The sequence below is a fragment of the Leptosomus discolor genome, chromosome 21 (assembly GCF_034619465.1).
Source record: "Leptosomus discolor isolate bLepDis1 chromosome 21, bLepDis1.hap2, whole genome shotgun sequence".
Lineage (NCBI taxonomy): Eukaryota > Metazoa > Chordata > Aves > Leptosomiformes > Leptosomidae > Leptosomus > Leptosomus discolor.
The window spans coordinates 4,484,677-4,498,618 of NC_141411.1; the positions used below are offsets into that span (position 1 = coordinate 4,484,677).

Genomic DNA, 13,942 nt, shown 5'->3' on the forward strand with positions numbered 1-13,942 from the left:
GGGGCACGCAGGCAGCACGCCCCCACGCCCAGCCGTACCACCAGCATCGCACCCGCCTACTCCAAAGCATCCCCACGCGCTCCTCCTCGCAAAACCGCAGCCCCGTGAAAATATTCTGCTTTTCAAGTTAAAAAATCCTGAAGAGCAGTTTCCAGGTTGAATCCCCAGATGGGTTTCTCGGCGTATTAAAAGCACAGCCGGCTCCCAGTGCCAGGGCGCGCGCGCGAGACGGAATTAACGCTGTTCCTATTTATAGGGCTTTGATTAGGAGCTCGTCACCTAGAAGTTTTTATTCCCTTTATCCATTTATAAGGCCATAACACAGTTTGACTAGCTCCAGATAGGCTGGTGTCCCACCGATTTTGCCAGAACTTAATGTGCCATTCAGATACAGTTAAGCCAGTAATAGGCAGCTGCCTGCGCGCTGCAGGGTTTTAACTGCCTTGGAAAACACTCTTTAGCTCCCGTCTCGCCCCGCGCACGTGATGCTGCAAAGGCAAAGCGATGCCAGAGCAAGGAGGGACCCCAAGTGCTGTGCCAGTCCCTCCGCAGGGTCTCAGGGCAGCTTTGGGTTCATGGTAATAGCACCCACGACAGCAACACCCAGGGGTCCTCACTATCCCAGCTGGTCCTGGGATTGATGCTTGGCCACCAACGGGTACCCATGAGCTCCTCTCTGCGGCTCCCAAGGCTGCTAATCCCCCCTAAGTATCCCAGCGCTCCTGTCAGCAAAACGCTTTCTGACTCCAGACAAATCCTCCCAAAGAGTTTTGCTGAGCACAGACTTTCTGCCTGGCCAAAGCCTATAGACAAGTTAAAGCACCTGCCCTCAGGGATAATTCCACTAAAATTGGGTGAAGCGCGTGTTGGTGCCAACTTTATTTTCTGTTAAAACCTCAGAGCATTTGTGAAAGTCTTTCCTTCTGGAACACGCCCAGTGCTGTGGCTCAGCTGCGGAGGGAGGGGGTCAGACCAGTTTGGCAGATCCAAGGTCTCCTGGTGAGCAGGGAACAGGATCTCGAGATGCTTTCCGAAAGGAGACAGCAGAATAAAGCAGCCTGCCCTGCAGAGCAGAGGCAGGTTGGGATTGCTGGTCCCGATCCTTGCTGGAGAGCCTGGATCCTTGCTGGCCACTGCGTTGTCTTTGCAATCAGCAGGGCAGCCCCAAAACCCGCACCACCCTGGGGTTGTCCCCCAAACCGTGCCATCCGCTCCTGCTCACGCACCACAACCGCATCCCAGCTCAGGCCAAGAAGCCCAACCAGATGCCTTCCTCCATTCCCCTCCATCGCCCTTTCTCCTCCAGCCCCAGCTGCTCCACAGCCTACACTGAGCTCCCATCCTGGGAGAAACCCACTCACCATCCTCCCTGGACTTCTGGATGAAGGCCTCCACGCCGCTTTCACCATAGCTGCCCTCAGAGGCCAAGGTGGAGACGTAGTTCCACTTGAGGGCCTTGACGATGTCCACCATGGCTTGGGCCTGGTAGGTGTCAGACGGGACGACGCGGGAGAAGAAGTCATAGCGGCTGTTGTCGCTCAGGTCTGGCGCAGTGGAGGCATAGCTGATCTGGGGGATCTGGGACAGAAAAAGACAAAGCATCAGGAGAAAGAGGTGATCTCCACCCCACTGCGATGCCCTTACCTTGCCCATGCTCTCAAAGCCCTGCTCTGCAGGACAGGGAAGTGGAGATCAAGGAAAACTATGGGTCAGGTGGGAGCACGTGCCACCAGACAGACATGGGATGCTCCACAGCATCCACGACCAGCAACTCATGGAGGGGAGACCACAAAGCGAAGGGTGATCAGCTCTGATGGCTCTGGGGAGCAACCCAAAGGCTTTGATCAGATGATTTCCATCCATAACTTGGTACAGGAAACGCAAAACCATCCCAACCCGTGCCAGGACACACATCTCCTCTGCGCCCTCCAGACTGGTAGAAACCCACACACACCAACGTCTGGGAAGGGTGAAAATAAAACCATCAGAAAGCCCAGAGCTGCTGCTTTACATCTCTGCCCACAGAAGGGCCTCGCTGGGCAGAGCCCAGCAGGTCAGGAGGATTCCAGGATCTCACAAGCAAGAACAGAAACCAGCCCCAGGGCACAGCAACCACCAGTAAGTCCCTTCAAGGTCCACCAAGGCGCTGGGCAGCCCTGAGCTTGGCAGGGAAAGGTTCAGACCGTCCCAAACTTTCATTTCTGCATCTACCTGCCTACTTTGATCTCCCCTCTGTGCGCCCCAGGTGCCGGCCAGAACAAGAGCTGTGGGTGCTGCCTGGACAAAGGGGACCAGCACCATCCGAGGAAAGCTGGTACCCAGCCTTGGCCACACAGGCTGGCCCAGCCCCTGGACATGTCAGGTCTCTGGGACCACCTGAAGCACAGGGACACCCAGCACGGACCCCAGAAGGGTTTCCCAAGTATTGGATATGCCCAGAATGGAAAAGGCCAAAGAGAAAACCTTGCTCCTGCCCTGGACAGCACTGCTAAGGTCTCCCTTTGGCTTCCTGCCCCAAGAAGGACAGATCTGACCCCACCCTGCCAGGCCCTGTCCACCCAAGCCATAAATAAGCCCTTTAAACGACCCAGATCCGCCGCACCTCGCACAGCACATTAGCATGATTTAGCACCGCAGGATCACGCAACGCTTAACACTTACACAGCACTTTACATCTCCAAAACGCACCACAGATGTTAATTTATCTTAAAGATGGAAAACACTTATTAAATTATCAAGCTCAGGTTCTCCCCACTAGCACGAAGCTCCCTCCCAAAGATGTACCGAATACCCAGACAGCCCCATCCATCATCCCCTCGTCCCGCACCCAGGCAGGCACCACACACCTCTCCCGGGTGCAGCCCGACACCTCCCTGGCACATTGCAAGGGCCGGCAGAGCCCTGCCCAAAGCCTGAGCAAGGTTTTTAATTCAGCAGCGATATAATGGCAGGGGCTGGAGCTCAGCCAGCCACTACCTGGCTACAGGGCAGGGAGATGGTGACAGCCCTACCTGGAGCTGCCACAGCCCAGGGAAGGGTCCGGCCACACACTGCCCTCTCCCCTTTACTGCCAGGACAGAGCAAACAGAGGAGGAACAGCCCAGGGTATCGCCGAACCCAAGCCACCCCATGCCTTGGGGGCAAGCAGGTGCAGAGCAGCAATCCATGGCTCTTAGAAGCCTTTCCCCCTGTCCTGCTCCCTCTAATCGAGTTTAGGAATAATTCAGTAATCACCGCTTGCAGGAGCACAAATGCTGCTGGAGCCACGGCGGGCTACAATGGATCCCAGTAATCCCCCAGGCTCAGCAGGCACCTGAGTTGTGCTGGATGCCCAAATCAGCTCAGGCTGCCTTTGGCCTCACCCATCGCCACTCCCATCAAGCAATTAGCCAATTCCCAGCAGCAGAGACACCCGGGTGGGCTTGGAGGGAACGGGCAGAGGTTTGGGGTCTGTAGGAATCCTAGTTCGTGCTGTAAGATCAAGCCACCTTGCCAGGAGCCCGGCTGGGTAGCAGCAGCCCAAGGGTGGGGAGATTTGCACCGGAGCCACCCCACAGACCCTCCCAGGTCTCCCAACCTTCCGGGCCCCCACAACCCACTCCATCGCCCTCCACTCCTGCTTCCAGGCTGCATCTCACAGTTTCTTCTTTGTTTCTCTGTTATTTTCCCCTCTTCCACTCCTGTCTCTCTTTCTCTATTAAATGCGATACCAGCGTTATAAGCCCACGACTCCACCTGAATGCTAAAAGACTCCTGGAAAGGAGCAGCCACCCTTCTACCTACCTGCAAAATACAAGATGAAAAAAGGGAGAGGTGGAGAAGGAGAGGGAGAGGGAAAGGAAGAATCTTTATCAAGGCACAAATAGGATTACTCGCTGTGACAATCTGCTTTGTGCTCCTTTCCGAGGGGCTGTGATCTGCTCGTTGGGTATCTGTGACCGGGAGCCGGTACATGAGACTCGATTAAAATTCTGCTCAGCAGACAAGGCGCTCGTCTGGCAATCATTCATCCTGGGGAGGGAACGGAGAGGGAGGGGGGGCTGCTCCTCGCCTGCTCTCCCTGCCTCGCCTGCAGCGGTGCTGGCCAAAGGATGGACAAGGGGGCTTGGGATGGAGGCGATGCACTCAGCGGGCCCACGCGACGAGGGCAAGTGGGCGTGGAAACCAGTGGTGCCCCCATCAAAGGAGATTTGGGGCAGGGATGCAACCCTGACTTTCCAAAGGAACCTTTCCCGATGATTTTTTGGTCCACACAGTGGTGTGAAGGATCCCTGCCTCCTCAGCAGGGTGCTGGTGATGGAGACATCCCAGCTATTCCCCCCGAGTCACCAAACATCCCATCCAAGCTGAGGTGGCCAGGCCACGTCTGGGTTTAACCTCCGGGCTGCCCATCCCCTGCTGGAAAACAAAGTCTAAAAAAATACCTGTTGATCTACAGGCTGTGAACTGGAAGCCGTATTTTAATAAACAAATGGGAAGAGCTTTTCTCTCTCACTCCTCTGCTTTGAATGGAAGTGAAAATAAAATACCAGTTCCCAAATGACCGTTCTTCTGCCTTTTTCCCCCTCTGCCTTTTTGATCTCCTGGTCTGCAATAGCCCAGCTCCTGGCACCAGCTATTTTCTCAGATAAAAGACAAAAGTCCTTTTAGGTCTATAAAAGCAAAACGCAGGCAGGGAATTCGAGGTTCTTAGAAAGAAGAAGGATGCGATGGGGAGGGGGAGCTGGAAACGTATCTCAGCTGCAGATTTGGGCACCGGTGATAACTCAGCTGCATATTTGGGCACAGGTGATACCTTGCCTGGCGTCTCTCCAGGCTGGGATAAATACCAGGCAGGGGAAAACATGTAGGACCAGCTCTCCTGGACCCCAAGGTTCCCTTGTCCCATCAAGAGTGGGAAGTAACCCCAGGGCAGGGGATAAAACCTCTTTCCTCCCTTTTTTTGAACTGAAAACCACAACTCAGCTCATCCAGAAGCACCCCCAACCTGCAGAAATGTCTCTCAGGGTAAGACAGCAGGCAGGAGCTGGGGCTGGGGGTGTCATCCTGTTCCCCCCCCGGCCCCCTGGGTCAATGGACTGGTGTGATCGACCCCAAACGCACTGCAAAAGCACCCCCTGGGATGTCATTCCCATTTCATTAACGCTGGCTTACAAGCTGGTGCAACATCCTCTCTGCCGGCAGCGGGCAGAACCCCTCCAGATTGGGGACGATTAGGCAAAGGTGGTGATTTCAGTGCACCCAACCAAGGCTTCAACCATCAAATGAACATCAGCCTGAGCAGCCAGGAGGGAAGGAGCCAAAAAACAAACGGGCCACTGCGCAGCCAGAGCCACGCACACCAGTCAGGAGCATCCCCAGGAGAAGGGGCTCCTGCACCGACCCCGCTGCTCCTGGCACCAGCTCCCCCCCCACGCCAGAAACAGGGTCGGGAGCAGCTAATTCCCTAACTGTAATTATTAATTTCATGCATATCTTATGCAAACCTCTGGTTCACCGACAAGATGGAATTGATTTAATTAGAATTTCCGTCATCGAGCCATTTGGACGGCAGCTTTTAATTAGGGAGAGCGTAAAGCACCGCAGGGGCTGGAGGAGCGAGGAGGCTGAGCGGGGATGGTCGGCCCTTGTCACGGGAACAGAGTGAGCTGCAGCCCCCACGCCGCTGCCCCTTCCCCAGGGCTGCGGGACCAGACCCAGTGCCAAGGCAGGATCCATTCCTCAGCATCTCCTCAGAAAGCGATAAAGATCCCGCACCCCACAGACCCTGGGCTTCTTATCAGGTCTCTGTGCCTCAGTTTCCCCAGCTGAAAAGAAGGGTGGGAGCTGCTCCTACTGCACAGGGCAGGTAAATCACTCAGGGTTCACGATGTGCCGACACAACGCAGATACTATAACAAATTCCTCCATTTCCCAGCTCCCGTGTCACCAAAAGGCAGCCGCTCCGGGGTGACACATGACAGCCGTGCTCGAGGGGACGCAGCTCGGGGCAGGCAGCGACAGACTCGCCGACCTGCCCGCTCCTTTGCCACGACCTGTTAAACCAAGCGTGTAAATCAGACAGCTCTGACGCCGGGGCTGACACCAGCCGGGCACGGGCTGCTCGGTCCCCTGCAATAAATCCGGCTCTTGTCAAGAAATAAAGCCCCGGGAAGCTCAGCAGCTGCAGGAGGATCTCCCGGCCAGCCCTGGCACGGGCTTACACCGAAAGGAGACGGCTCATCTGGGGGTGCCAGCGGCAGATGTAAAACCAGGGATGAGAAAGAAAACTTCTTAATAGCCCGTGGACCCGGGTTTCACCCCCCGGAGGCAACTCCAGCAAAAAAAACTGGTGCTGCCAGAGGGTGGTGGCATCTCTTTTTGGAAAAAAACAACTCCCATCCCAGCTGAGAGCAAAGCACGGGGCGCAGAGAGCCGCGGATGCTGCTCCTCACCAGACCTGCCACCCCCTCTGCCTTCGGTCTCCCACTCCTCCTCGCCAAGCTGTGCCCAGGGACAGAGAGTGGAGCCACCGTGGCTGAGGGCTTGCAGGACCAGGGCAGCCCAGGGAAGCCAGGCGGCTGCAATTTGTTTTAATAAACCCAGCGAAGAACAAAGAAATGAAGTGCCAGGCTCGGGTGATTAATCAGAGCGTCCCCCGGCTGATTTCCACCTTCCCAGTTTCATGAAGGTTATTTACCCACTAAGTGGGGAAACGCGGTGCCGAAGGCAGCATCCCTCCCGTCCCACCGACCCCAAAGCCTTGGGGCAGCCCCCGTAGTGCGGAGCAGACACAAGCCTGGGGGGCTCAGCACTGGGGGCCTGATGCAGCTCTGCTCCCTGCCCCCGGCTGCAGCAACCCAGTCCCAGGCAGCAAAACCTCAAGTTGCTGCAGGTGCTGAGCACCCCCAGCTCCTGCAACGGACATCCTCCTCCGTTAGGTGAATTATTCATGCTGTACAACACCCCTGCGCTAAAAAAGAGCTGCTGCACTCGCTGCCGTGGAAAAAACAAGCACCTCAAAGTGTCCAGCATGTGTCGAGTCCGTCCTGTAGCCAGGGATGCTCCTCACCCCAGCCAAGTGCTTGAGCTTCATCATGTCCCAGCTCTTTCTGGGTGGGGTTAAAAAATGCACCCCCAGACCCTGACGCAGCTCTTGGGGGATCTCATTTGCAGGGGATGGACCCGGTTCCTTTTTTACATCATCATCGCTGTGGTGGTTCAGGAATAAGTGGGTAGAGCTGGGGCTGGAAAGCTAGCGGAAAGGGGTGGGAAGGAGCTGGAGCGTGCCAGAACGCTCTCGCAGTGACGCCAGAGAGATGCTATCACAGGGAGCCGAGACCGGGGATTTGGGGGAAGGTTTTTCTGCAGGCAGAGCTATGAGGAGTGATGAAACCAGCTTGGACGGAGGATGCCGCATCTGCAAGTTGTTCCACTGATGTACAGCTTTAATTAGGCGGTGGCATCTAACGAAGGACACGTTATTTATTTATTATTTATGTAGCGCGCGCGCACGGGAGCGACAAAACCGCTGGCAGGGAGGGGCAAGGCTCGCCGCTGGTGGGGGAGGGCTGGTGGGCTGTGCAGGAGGGGAGCATGGGATGGGGTGAGGGAGGACAGAGTGGGTCAGCATCATCCAGGGGCTGGATGCAGATCATCAGAGGTAGAGAAGGGGCTCCTCCAAGCGCCCGGGGATAAGGTGGGGGGGTCTCTGTGACCCCCCTCCCAGCGAGGGCTCTGCAGCCCGGCACCGTGGGATGCTGCTGCAACCCACCTACCGCTGCTGGAGCAGGGCAAGGGGAAGCCGCGGTCGAAACGCTGGTTTGCAAAGGGGAAGGGACGGCTCCTGCCCGCAATCCCATGGGCGCAGGGGTGGGAGCGCACACCCAGGCGCTGGGGCGGGCAGGGCAGGGGGGGGAAGCTGTTTGCTCCTCACCTCGTTGGACTTTCTGATTGATTTTGTGCCACTTGCTGGATGTGCTCCAACCCGCCCCAGCTGCCTGCAGGGAGGGGGCACCCAGCCCCACCCAGGGCAAGCATCCCCACGGTCAGGAGCGGGTCCCGCTGTTTCGGCTCCCAGCACTTCACACCAGCATCCCCTTGCTGGGGGAGCACCGAGGGGTTCTGGCACAGGTGCCGAGGGGGACAGGAGCAGTACCTGCCTCATGCCATGCTCCTGCTGTGGCATCCGGAGCTCCGGCAAGTGTCATTCCCAAGGGAATGGGCAAAGGGAACAACTGCCTGCGCAGCGGCGCCCGGGAAGGCAAATGCTTTGCTGAACCTCAGAGCGGAGTCACCCGCGCTTAAAGGTCAGCAGCGGCGTGAAATGGAAGTTGCCTTATTTTCATTTTAGGCATGTCCCTGCCATAAACCCACTATTTGAATAACAAAGAGCGGCAGCAGCTCTCAGGTCATGGCGGGGCGGGGGAGGACGACATGACACACAGCCTGCTTGAGCCCCTCCAGCTGTTCCCAGACCCCCCCATCCCGTGGGAACGATGGCGCTGTGCTGGGCACCGCTGGGGAGTGCGCCCACTCTGCACCCCTCACCCACACACAGGGATGCGCGGCTGTCTAGGAAGGGTTGAGCTCGCCCTGCATCCTCCCTTCCTTGGGGGTTTTGAGGTCTCCATCCTCTCCCTGCCTGTCCACCGCCTTGCATTTCCTCACCCTCACGTTGGGCTGAGATGAACACTGGATTTCAAAGCTGCTGGGGACACCCAGGGGTTCAGACGTGCCCCCCACCAGGCAGCACGGGCACGAGGCTGGGGCATGGGTGCATCGGAGCTCGGTGACATCCTCCCTGCACGGGTCATGGCTGCTTTGCCCAAGGATCAAAACTGGAGGAGAAGGGGGAGGGAAAAAAAAAACCAAAACAACCTAGGAAGGATGTAAGTACCCCCCACTCCTCTGACTGTCACACTCCTGCCTCCTTTCCAGCTGCCTGCCTCCCTCCTCCTCTCTGAGGCAAGCATTCAATCTTTTTTGTCTCAGCAAATAGCTTTTAAGTTCCCCCCGCTCCCTCTAATTTATATTATTTTAATTATTGAATAGCCCTCTCACTCGTCGCCGGGAACATTAACACGTTTTAAAAAAAAGGGGACCCAGAAAAATCAAACTCCATCAGCGATCTGGTTTTTCCGTCTTCGCTAACAGCTTCCAGCCCTCCCAAGAGGGCAGCCGGCACTCTCAGCACCCGCGGAGGAAGAGTGGAGGGGGAAAGAGAAAAAGGAAAACGGCATCAGCCCTGCAGAACCGAGGGGTTTCGGGGTGCTGGGAGGGGTGGCAGAGCTGGGACCTCGCTCCGGGGGTAGCACAGGGCTCCCACCGCTGCTGGGTGTGCGGAGAGTTTACATTTCTCCCTGCCATATGCTGCGGAGGGGGTTCTTGTTCGAACACTCTCTCTAGCCCAGAGACGTTGCTGCAGATAAATAAATGCACAGTGAGGAGAAAAGTAATTATAAACTCCTCGGCTTTCCTGCGGCTGGCACAGAGAGCAAGAGGGAGAGCCAGCCCTCGTCCCACCGCAGCCCTAAGTGCCCTGTTCCCCCCCTGCATGCTGGGAGCCAGCGGCACAGTGACAAGTGTCCCCAGCCTGGCTGATGTCCCCTGGCCTGGAGCAGAGAGCGGTCACAGCCGTCCTTGCACCCCGTCGGTGACGGCCGCCTCCATCCCAGCAGTGAGCGCAGCAACCCTGCGGCTCCCCAGGCATTTGGCTACGGTGTGGCCTTACATTTTGGGGGTATAACCCACACCCCCTTATCGAGCCATCCCAAATAACCGGTGTCAGGGTGGGGTATATTGAAAAATATATATCCAGCTGCTTGCAGGCAGGAGAGTCCAGAGCGTTAGTCTATAGGTGACAGCCACAGGCAGGGAGGTGCCCGACGTGTCTTATACGATGGCAAAGGGTATCTTACACCCAGGAGGCTGAGCAAGACGGCCAGGGTCCCCCCAGACTGACCCCTCCGGGTGACACTGCTCCTGCAGACTGGCCAAGCCCCCTCAGGTAACAGCCAGGGAGCGGGGGGGGGGGAAGGGCTGCACCCCAGAACGCCTCAGGGAGCTCCCCCTGGGCTCTCTCCAGCCTCAGAGGTTTTCAAGACCCACCACGACCAAGCCCTGAGCAACCTGGTCTGACCCCAGAGTGGGCACTGTGGGGTGCAGGCGGTCAGCTGAGCCCCCCCACGGTCCCTTCCAGCTGGAGTTATCCCACCCCACGCCCATCCTCAGCCCACCTCCCCATCCACCCCCTGCAAGGTGACCTCCCTCCTGCAGCCCCACTGACGCCAGGAGCACCAGCATCCCCCCGTCGCCACAAAGCCGGGGGAGAAGAGATAAAAATCCTCCTGCTAAAAGTGTCGTCACTGGAGGGGGATGGAGGAAGGGATCCCTGGGGACCTGGGGGAGGCAGGAGAAGGGTTTTAAAGACACCGGCTCCTGCCTACCCCCCAGCACTGCAGAAACACCCGCGGTGGTTTCGCCGAGGGGTCATTTTTTACCCTCGCCAAGCCCTACCTTGAAGAGCCGCAGGATGTTGGCCACCATGATGGAGACGGAGCTGCCCGAGGCGCCGATGACGCCGACCACCCGCTCCGGCTTGGTGATGATGGGGGGGCCGCCGTTGACGCAGCGCACCTCGGTGCTGTCCTTCTCGATGAGGGCTTGCACGAAGGTCAGCGACTGCTCCAGGGCGTGCGTGTCCCGCGAGCACGTGTCCAGGATGCGGGCGCCCAGGGTGATATTGGGGAGCAGGTCGGGGTCGTTGTTGATGCGGTCCAGGGCGAAGAGCATGGCCTCCAGGCGATGGATGCCCTTCTCCTTCTTCAGCTCCCCGCAGGCTTTGCCCTCCGCGCCCCGGCCGTGCACGGGGAAGAGCCCCCCGAGCGTGATGTCCCCGTCGATTCGGATGGAGTTCATGTGCGGGTAGCCCTGGCCCTTGGGCTTGGCGGCACCCCCAGGCGCCCACCCCCAGCTCCAGGCACTCAGGAGGAGGCAGAAGGAGAGACGCTCCATGCAAAAATAACCCCCGCTCATCGCCAAAGCCGTGCTGGGGCAGAGCTCGCAGCCCGAAACCCGGCGGCGGTCAGGGAGCGAGGCTGGCACAGGCGGGCGGCATGGCTCCCGGCGAGCTCCCGCTCGCGGCACGGTCAGCGGCTCCCACCGGTGATGCCGACCCCCGGGGAGCAGCGGGCGGCCGGGCTGCGGGAGGGCACCGGGGTCTGCATGGCTACGCCGGGGCGAAGAGGTGGCGGCAGATATGTGAGCCCAAGTAAAGCTTCGGGTCCTTCCTCTGGAGCCCTTGAGAGGGGCGGGGGGGGGTGGGGTGGGGGGAGGAGGGAGGGAGAGAGAGAGAAAATTAAGCAGAAGCATGAAGAGGACATCAGCTATTCCAGGCTTTCATCACGGAGCCCGGCAGAAATTAGCACTGGGGGTTATTGCAAAAAATAGATTTGGGATTTGGTTGATTTTTGATTCACACCAGCAGCTTTGGCTCAGCCCAATTGCATCCAGGCAGAGGGATGAGTGCTGGGGCCCCCGGCTCCCTCTGCCCCAAGGAGCAGGACCAGGATAGTGGCCAGCTTGAGGCTGGAGGGATGCCCTGGGACCCCATCCCATCCCCAATTCAGGGAGCTGCTGGGTGGGACAGGCCCCAAGACAGTGCTCAGAGAAGGGGGCAAACCCCACCTGCACCCACAGCCCTGGTCCCTGCCTGCCCTAGAGCATCCCTCCTGCCCCAGGGCACAGCCGGGCAGCCAAGCAGCCACCTTAAAGCTGAGCTTGATTTGAACCCTGAGCTGAGCTCTTTAACCAGATCCTCTATCGAGCAGCGAGCCCCCTCCTCTCCTGAGCACCCCTTGCTGCACCCACCTCCCCTTCCTCGTCCCCATCGAGGGCCCAGCCAGACATAACCTCCTGCCCCCAGCAAAGCAGCCTGAGGCTGAACATCTTCCCAAGCCTCTTCCCAGGTCTTGGTGGGGGTCAGGGACACGAGCCATCCCCCATCCCCTGCACCAGCGAGCTCAAGCAAGCCAGAGGACCTGGGGGCTGTCTCCCAACGAGGGCTTTTCAATCGCTTGCCACGAGTCCCCACGTCTCGAGCGCCGCGCTGCAAACGGAGCGGACCGGGAGCCGATGCGCGTCTTAAGCGAGAGCCAACGCAGCCAGGCACTGCCGAACCCCGGCGTCACGGATCTGAATCGCTACCCTGAGCGCTGCTGCTCCTGCCGCTCTTCCTTCGGGCCACTGATTTCTGAACTGGCAGCTGCTTCCTTGCAAGCGTCCGTTATCGACAGCTGCCAGCAGCAAATATCGACAGCACCGAGGGTCACCTGAGCTGCGGGGGGAGTTTGGCTCTCTGGCTATCCCAGGCAAGGAACCCGAGGGTCTGCTCAAATCGAAAGCAGCAAGGATCGATGATCGGCCATGTGCCAAGAGCGCCGGGCTGCAACACCCATCAGACCCCAAGCTGGGTGCCTGCAGGGGAGGAAGGAGGGAGCAAAGGATCCCTCGGGAAACTGGGGGCAAAACCGGTGAGGAAGGCACTGGGAGCAGCGCCTGGGTGATGCCCACGGGCACACGCTGCATCCCAACACCTCCCCGAGGGCCACGGGGCATTGGCAGCCCCGGCACCAAGGACAGCCCGTGGGGAGGATTTTGGCGTTGCCGGCTGCTCTCCCCCTGAGAAACAGCAACCGAAGAGCAGCGCTGCCCAGTGCAGGAAGGAGGCACCCCTGGGTCCCAATCAACCATCCAACAGCGCGGCGTGAGATTCGGTCCTTTTACCAGGTGGAAAAAACCCACCCGCTCTTGCTAAGTGCCCTCCTGCCCCGCTGCCCCAGCACACCGATGCCCACGCTGTATCTGGGAGGTGCCAGCTCCTCCTCAGCCCCCCCTCCAGCCGCTCCATCCCAGCCCCACACCCTCACTAGAACCTCCCGGGGGGGGGGGGGGGTGTCTTACCTCTCACCATCCTTCCACAACTCCCTGAGCCCTCAGCTTGTCCCTTTTGCTTTCACCACTGAGCCCCTCGAATGGGCGCAGGGTGCTGCCACAGTCATGCTGCACGACATCCCTTCGTCCCCCTCCCTGCACCCGGAGCTGCGCCTGCCCAAGCAGCACGGCCCCCTGCCTCAGTTTCCCCTCTGGGGGAAGGCTCTCCCCTGCCACCCGTCCCTGCCGTCTCCAAGCAGCTGCTGATGGATGCTTCAAGGGCAGCGCATGATTAATGCAAGGCACCAAAAAGCAGAGGAGAGCCGAGCAGGCAAATGCATTCCCCAAGCAGGACGGGCTGCAACAGCGAAGAAACCGCTTAAATTAATCTCAGTTCAAGCGCAGAGCCCAGCATCCGAGCCCACACCTGCCGGGCCAGATCCTCAGCCGGCCCTGAGGGGTGCTGCCCGCTGGAGCCAGCCGTGCCAAGCCCCTTTACACCGCGGAGGAGGTTCCCAGCTCCACAGCCACCCCAGCCAGGATGGCCCTTGCCTCAACTCGGCTCCATAAATTATGCACATCCCTGCCTGTCGGAGCCACTTGAAGGCCCATCTCCAAAGCGTTTCTGACAGCCGGGGCTTTTAAGCAACCAGAATTACCCGGTGCCAAGCTCTTTGCTTCAAAAAGGCAGGAGCTCGGGAGGGCTGCGGCACGACACCCACCCGCCCCAGCCCACCCTGCCGCTGGGAGAGCCCCCATGAGCGCGGCCCCGCTCAGACGGGGATCAGGGACAGAGATCAACCCTCCGCATGATCCCGTCTCCTTTGCAAGAACCATCATCCACTGCAGCAGGAGCAGAGCAGGGGAAAGCAGCTCCTGCTACAGCCTGGAAGCAGGTCAGGCTCTGCTGGTGGTGAGGAGGCAGATGATGGGGAGACCCAGAGATGCTCGAACACCACAGCACCCCACCCCACCCACCCCCCCCGCATGCAGCCCCACACCAGAAATCAGGTCATTTCTCACACCCTCA

General features: G+C 59.0%; 1 protein-coding gene across 2 annotated transcripts in view; it reads right to left on the reverse strand.

The window, feature by feature from the left end:
- GRM4 (glutamate metabotropic receptor 4) overlaps nt 1–11,016 on the reverse strand; it is a 41,724-nt gene extending 30,708 nt beyond the window's left edge. Inside the window, exons 1-2 of one of the 2 annotated variants that reach the window (XM_086476699.1) lie at nt 10,498–11,016; nt 1,362–1,578 (exon numbers count right to left, since the gene is read on the reverse strand). In XM_086476699.1, coding sequence (XP_086332825.1) covers nt 1,362–1,578; nt 10,498–11,016 — 736 coding nt within the window. The remainder of the gene's footprint in view (nt 1–1,361; nt 1,579–10,497) is intronic. The other variant, XM_086476700.1, reaches the window with a different exon arrangement.
- Between the last annotated feature and the right edge of the window lie 2,926 nt (nt 11,017–13,942).